Below are 7,445 nucleotides of genomic sequence, written 5' to 3'. Positions count from 1 at the left end.
TCCTGGCGCTGCTGCTTCCCCCTGCCCTCTCTCTGCTCCCTCTCTCCTCTGCTCTCCTCCCTCTCTCTGCTTTGCTCCCCTCCCCCCTCACTCCCCTTCTCCTCTCCTCCCCCTCTGCTCTCCTCCCCTCTGCTCTGCCCCTCTCTCCTCTGCTCTTCACCTCTCCTCCTCCTCCTCTTCTCCTCCTCTCCTGAAACACATCGGAGAGAGAAGTGTGTGTTTGTAACAGAAAGTGATTTCCTGGAGAGTGTGAATCACCAGTTGGGGCTTGCACCTGCAAAACCTAAACAGGGAAAACAGGTGATTACCAGTGGACTTTTTCAATCAACTTTGTTGAGTTTGAGAGAGAGAGAGATGGGGCAGGAAAGATAATTAGAGTGTAAAAAATAACTTTTGGGTCCACCTACTCTTAGAGATAAGCACACAGCGGGGCTATTATTTGAAGGATCCCTTTTGTGGCAGCGTGGAAGACCATTGGAAGTGAAGGAGAGATTTGTAAAATCGTTGGCTGTGGCTGGCTTTGATGCCACAGATAAGATCTGCTGTAGGACTCAATTCAATTGAATCCARATTGCAATATGTATGCAGTAGCCCTTGACTGCTGTACAAAAACMGTACTACCATCTACACTGCCTTCACAGGTAGATGCTTCTTCTGAATGTCAAAAATGTCATGTTGAATGTACAGTTCATGATATCATCATCCAAGCTGTTTTCACAATTTTGAAAATCCTCATGTAATAAAAACAAGGCCAGCATTGAAATAGCTTTATTTGGTTAAGTTGACTGTGCGTGTAACTATTTGACTGACTGTATGTAATTTCCTGTCTCTGCAGCCATCCCTTCCTGTCCTGTACACCCTGTCCAGCCAGGCTACCCACGAAGCTGTTCACCTCCTGTGCAGGATGCTTGTGTTCGATCCGGTGAGTAGTGTGTGTGTGTGTGTGTGTTGTCATGTTTAGCTGTACTTGTGAGGACCAGAAGCCTCCCCTAGAATACTAAACAAACCGAAATGTGACCAACTGTGGACATTTTGTTAGTCCCCACAAGGAAAAAGGCTATTTCTAGGGGGGTTAGTAGTTAGGTTTAGTGTTAAGGTTAGGTTTTGGGGTTAGGGTTAGGGAAAATTGGATTTTGAATGGGAATCAATTGTGTGTCCCGACAAACTTTGGTAAACGAGAGAGAGAGTGTGTGTGCCTGTTGGGAAACAGATCATTATACTCCACAGTAATAGGATGCCATTTCTGCCTAACCAAAGAAAATAAACAAAAATAATATCCTCATTACAAGTAATGGTTCAAAGGCTAAATGACCTATAGATTGGACACCATATCTAGAGATGTAAAAAAGACTACTCAAGAGTTTTGGCTCCTGCTTACAGACGGAAGCAGCTTTTTGGCTTTCTGTCTAAATAACATATCTTATTTTCCTAAAACGTACAAGTATACCTTATGGTACGAAGACAGTTTTTGCATCATTTCTGTACAGTCAACTACACTACACATTGGAAAGATATGAATTCAACATCCTGAACAAAGGGAACGTGTGGAAGGTGGTGGTAACCCTAAACACCACTGTCACTGACTAATCAACAACCCAGCTTTCGATTGAATGACGTTGMCTTCAATGGCAGGCTTTCACCTCTGGCCAGTGGCCAATCCAGAAAGATGAACAGCTAGGGTGTAAGACTGTTCCCCCAGTGCATATGTCTCCAAGTCCAACCCCTAAAGAGCACTGCCTTGACCTTACTGCCCTGCAACAACATCCTCCTATCATGAGTTGACGAGTTGACGCTTATTCACTGTCTTATGCAACAAAGGGAGGTTGATTAACTATGCCATCTTCTCTCCCCGACCCACACGTTTACTTATTCATGCACTTAGGAGATGATTAAAACCAAACAATGTTGCATGCTTGTCCTACACCATGCTGTGTGTGTGTGTGTGTGTGTGTGTGTGTGTGTGTGTGTGTGTGGTGGTGTGTGGTGTGTGTGGTGTGTGTGTGTGTGTGTGTGTGTGTGTGGTGTGTGTGTGTGTGTGTTGTGTGTGTGTGTGTGTGTGTGGTGGTTGTGTGTGTGTGTGTGTGTGTGGGGTGTGTGCAGAAGCCCTACTAGCAGCTAGCGTTGACAGAACACATGCGGTGCTGTTTATTGGCATCTCCTGACTGACTGGGGAAATAAGATGTGCGCTGTAAGGATTCTGAGGCTCTGTCACTAACAGATTGGAGGAATCTGACATATGGTAATGATGGTGGCCAAATACTTGAGTTATCGAGGCCTACTGTGTACAGGGTTGTCACATTGAGATCTGTAATGTGGAAATAAGCCAACCTTTCTTTTCGGGTGTCTTTTCCAGACCAGAGGCAGTATTTCTCCCCTCTCGTTTCAATCTGGCACATCTAAGTGGATATTGCTGACAGTCAGATGGTTATTCAGTGAGGCTGATTTGGTTTGATTCCAAGGTCCACTTTAATATGGGGTGTCCTCGAAAGAGAGCGAATGTGCAGTAGACTGCTGTTTGAGAGCCAGCAAATGGTTATCAACAGACCATTTGATTTGGAGGGATTTCATAGTCCTGTATGTATTCCATCAGTGTGTGTGTAGTCTGTATACATCAGTGTGTGTTTGGCCCTCCCCCAGTCTAAACGGATCTCAGCAAAGGATGCCCTGGCCCACCCCTACCTGGACGAGGGCAGACTGAGGTACCACACCTGTATGTGCAAGTGCTGCTACACCACCTCCTCTGGCCGCATCTACACCAGCGACTTCGAGCCCGTCACCAACCCCAAGTTCGACGACGGCTTCGAGAAGAATCTGACCTCCGTCAGACAGGTCAAAGGTGAGTCTGTCGACCAACCAGCAGAGGGCAAAGTTGTACTATGGGAATTAGCCCTTTCAAGTTTTGTTGTTTGATTATTTTATCCTCTGTTTTAGGCCTATCGATCTCATCCGTTTTTATCCCCTTCATGTTACTGGGTTCTGTTTTTCCACTGGGTTTGCAAAGAGAGGCAGCTTTAGCTAAAGCTAATTAGTTTCAATGGGTGATAGATAGACATCCATCCATTGCATACACGGTGAAAGTCTTAACCTAGTATTGTGATTATTGTGAAACCGGCAGCTTTACAGACGCCTGAGGTCCTAATTGAATCCAATCAACCCTGAGACCATGTGCAGATCATGCCTCTGTGTGTTAAGGCGTTCGCGTGCTTCCCAGACGAAACCGTTCAGAAGGGTTCGTGCATATATTATGATGACATTTTGTSATTTTTTTTGTTAGTTTAGACTTCGTGAATWATTTTTTTCAGCTGTTCAGGCACCACATTGTTTTTCTCGAAAGTAGCCGAAGTCTACGCCCCTTCGTTGGTGATTGGTCAATAGTAGGGATTCTTCAATGAGACGACTCGTTTTCATGCACATTTTTTTCTTTGAGAAATACTGCACCAAACATTTAGTTAGATGTAAAATCACACGACTAAATTCTCCTCTGCAAAAAGTCAACATTTATGACAGATTTCTTGAGTTATCTTGTACTGAACAAAAATATAAACGCAACATGTGAAGTGTTGGTCTCATGTTTCATGAGCTGAAGTAAAAGATCCCAGAKATTTTCCATATGCACGAAAAGCTTATTTCTCTCAAATTTTGTGCAAAAATTTGTTTACATCCCTGTTAGTGAACATTTCTCCTTTGCCAAGATAATCCATCCACCTGACAGGTGTGGCATACCAAGAAGCTGTTTAAACAGCATGATCATTACYTAGGGGGAGACCCAGATCAGTGGTGGCCTGTTCTGTTAGCAGGTATTAGTGAGGTTGTCTTCTAAAAGCAGGCTTACTCTGGTGGAGGGTCGAAATAAACCTGGCKTTTCTCCCTCCTCCTTCTCTCCCTTATTCTCTCTTCCTCCTCCTCCTTCTCCCCACCCCCTTCTCTTCCCTCCCTCCTACTCCTCTTCCTCCCCACCCCCATTCTTCTGGACACTGGACTCTAGTGCAACACTTTAGTTGCTAGCCTTTAGAGGCCTTTGGTGTGTGCACATGTACTGTACACACAAATGTGCATGCTCATACTGGTAAAAATGGCTGAAATGTTAAGATGATTTGTCATCAATTGTGTAATGCAATTCACAGTTTCCTCCTCTGCAGCAAAAGACAGATGGCTGGAGTTTGCAGGAATGTGATGAATGACAAAACATAGCTCAATACATCTGAAACCTTAGTGCAGGTGCCAGATATCCTGGAGTAGGCCTGTGACAAAAAACAAGAAAAATGAATAGCATTTTACTTTTACTTCAGATATTGTACTCTCTGGTACTTATTTCAACTATTTACTTCGTCCTAAGTGGTATCTACACAACAACGCTTGTTTTAATGAACCCCAATGAAGCAAAATAATCAGATCATTATAATGCAACTACCATTTCACCACTGATTTCTAAATACAGTTGTATTTAGAAATCGCCCGGCCCCGTGCTAAATACAGTCAGAAGTTTACATACACTTAGGTTGGTGTCATTAAAACTTGTTTTTCAACCACTCCACAAATTTCTTGTAACAAAATATAGTTTTGGTAAGTCGGTTAGGACATTACTTTGTGCATGACACAATTGTTAACATTATTTCACTTATCATTCACTGTATCACAATTCCAGTGGGTCAGAAGTTTACACTAAGTTGACTGTACCTTTAAACAGCGTGGAAATTTTCAGAAAATGATGTCATGGCTTTAGAAGCTTCTGATGCTAGTTAACATAATTTGAGTCAATTTGGAGGTAGCTGTGGATTACAACTGCTCAAAAAAAAAAGGGAAACACTAACAACCACAATGTAACTCCAAGTCAATCACACTTCTGTGAACAAAACGTCACTTAGGCAAGCAACACTGATTGACAATAATTTCACATGCTGTTGCTGCAAAGGAAAAATTTTAAAACAAAAGGGTTGGGAAATTATAGGAATTTAGCAAAGTACAACCCCAAAAAAGGAGTGATTTCTGCAGGTGGTTGACCACAGACACTTCTCAGTTCTATGCTCCTGGCTGATGTTTGTCAACGTTTTGAATGCTTGGGTGCTCTCACAACACTAGTGGTAGCATGAGACGGCGTTACAACCAACAAGTGGCTAGGTTAGTGCAGCTCATCAAGGATGCACATCAATGCCGAGCTGTGGCAAGAAGGTTTGTGTGTCTGTCAGCGTAGTGTCCAGAGCATGGAGGCGCTACACAGGGAGCAGGCCATACATCAGGAGACGTGGAGGAGGCCGTAGGATGGCAACCAGCAAGCAGGCCGCTACCTCCGCCTTTGTGCAAGGAGGAGCCTGCCAGAGCCCTGCAAAATGACTCCATGCAGGCCACAAATGTGCATGTGTCTGCCAAACGGTCAGAAACAGACTCCATGAGGGTTGGTAGGGAGTCGCGACGTCCAACAAGGTGGGGGTTGTGTTACAGCCAAACCGTGCAGGACGTTTGGCATTTGCAAGATGAAACCACCTAAGATTGGCAAATTCGCTCATTGGTGAAAGCATTCACAACTGAAGCACAGAAGCACATGTGACAGAGTCGTGACAGAGCTGGAGACGCCGGGAGAAACGTTCTGCTGCCCTGCAACATCATCAGCATAACCGGTTTGGCGGATGGTCAGTCCATTGTGTGGGTGGCATTTCTTTGGGGGCGCGAAGGCCCCATGGTGCTCGCCAGAGGTGTAGCTGACTGATTAGGGTACCGAGATGAGATCCTCAGACCCTTGTGAGACCATATTGCTGACACATGCACATTTGTGGCCTGCTGGAGGTCATTTTCAGGGCTCTGGCAGTCACGCTCCTGCACAAAGGCGAGGTAGCGGTTCTGCTGCCTTTGGTGGTTGCCCTCCTACGCCTCCTCCAGTTCCTGATGTACTGGCTGCCTTTCTGTGCGCTCCATGCTTCTGGACACTACCGCTGCAGACACGCAAAAATCTTTGCCACAGCTCACATTGATGTGCCATCCTGGATGAACTGCATACTGAAGCACTTGTGTGGGTTTGTAGGACTCCTCCTCATGCTACCACTTAGAAGGTGGAGGCACCGCCAGCCTTCAAAAGTTGACCAAAACATCAGCGGAAGCATAGGACTGAGAAGTGGTTCTGTGTAAACCTGCGACATCACCTTTTTTGTTGGGGTGTCTTGCTTAATTGCCATAATTTCCACCTTTTGTCTATTCCATTTGCCACAAGACAGCATGGAAATTGCTCCTAAGTGTTGCTTCTAAGTGACAGTTTGTTCACAGAAGTGTGATTGACTATGAGTTACAGTTGTGTTGTTTAAGTTTCCCTTTTTTTTTTGAAGCATGGTATTTCAAGGCCTACTTCAAACTCAGTGCCCTCTCGACATCATGGGAAAATCAAAAGAAATCAGACCAAAACCTCAGAAAAAGATTGTAGACCTTCAACAAGTCTGGTTCATCCTTGGGAGCAATTTCCAAACTCCTGAAGTAACCACGTTCATCTGTACAAACAATAGTACGCAAGTATAAACACCATGGAACCACGCACCGTCATACTGCTCAGGAAGGAGAACGCGTTCTGTCTCCTAGAGATGAGCGTACTTTGGTTCGAAAAAGTGCAAATCAATCCCAGAACAACAGCAAAGGACCTGTGAGATGCTGGGAAACAGGTAGAAAGTATCTATATCCACAGTAAAACAAGTCCTATATCGAATAACCTGAAAGCCACTCAGCAAGGAAGAAGCCACTGCTCAAAACCGCCATTAAAAATGCAGACTACGGTTTGCAACTGCACATGGGACAAAGATCGTCTTTTAAAAAATGTAAAAGATTTTGTTTTAAAATCCCTTTTTTCCCCAATTTCGTGTATCCAATTGTTAGTAGTTACTGTCTTGTCTCATCGCTACAACTCCCACACGGACTGGGAGAGGTGAAGTCGAGAGCCATGCGTCCCCGAAACACAACCCAACCAAGTCCGCACTGCTTCTTAACACAGCGCGCATCCAACCCGAAGCACGCCGCACCCAATGTGTCGGAGGAAACACCGTACACCTAGTGACCTGGTTAGCGTGCACTGCGCCCAGCCCGCCACAGCAAGAGTCGCTAGTGCGCGATGAGACAAGGATATCCCTGCGCCAAACCCTCCCTAACGCGGACGTTGCTGGGCCAAATTGTGCGCCGCCCCAGGGCTCCTGGTCGCGGCCACGCGTCAGACCTGTGCTCGAATCCAGAGTCTCTGGTGGCACAGCTAACACTGCGATGCAGTGCCTTTGACCGCTCGCCACCGGGAGGCCCAAAAGAAAATGATCGTACTTTTTGGAGAAATGTCCTCTGGTCTGATGAAACAAAAATAGAACTGTTTGGCCATATGACCATCGTTAATGTTTGGAGGAAAAGGGGGAAGCTTGCAAGCTGAAGAACACATCCCAACCGTGAAGCATGGGGGTGGTGCATCATGTTGTGGGAGTGGGGGG

The 7,445-nt window shown here is 45.4% G+C and overlaps 1 protein-coding gene across 1 annotated transcript in view; it reads left to right on the top strand.

The window, feature by feature from the left end:
• The window catches only part of nlk2 (nemo-like kinase, type 2), a 96,299-nt gene that overhangs the window by 84,536 nt on the left and 4,318 nt on the right, over positions 1–7,445 (top strand). Inside the window, 2 exon segments of the mRNA XM_023982922.3 lie at positions 836–922; positions 2,638–2,836. Of these exon segments, the coding sequence (XP_023838690.1) occupies positions 836–922; positions 2,638–2,836 (286 nt within the window).

This window comes from Salvelinus sp. IW2-2015, linkage group LG4p (assembly GCF_002910315.2).
Source record: "Salvelinus sp. IW2-2015 linkage group LG4p, ASM291031v2, whole genome shotgun sequence".
Lineage (NCBI taxonomy): Eukaryota > Metazoa > Chordata > Actinopteri > Salmoniformes > Salmonidae > Salvelinus > Salvelinus sp. IW2-2015.
This window is presented reverse-complemented; position numbering and strand designations above follow the sequence as displayed.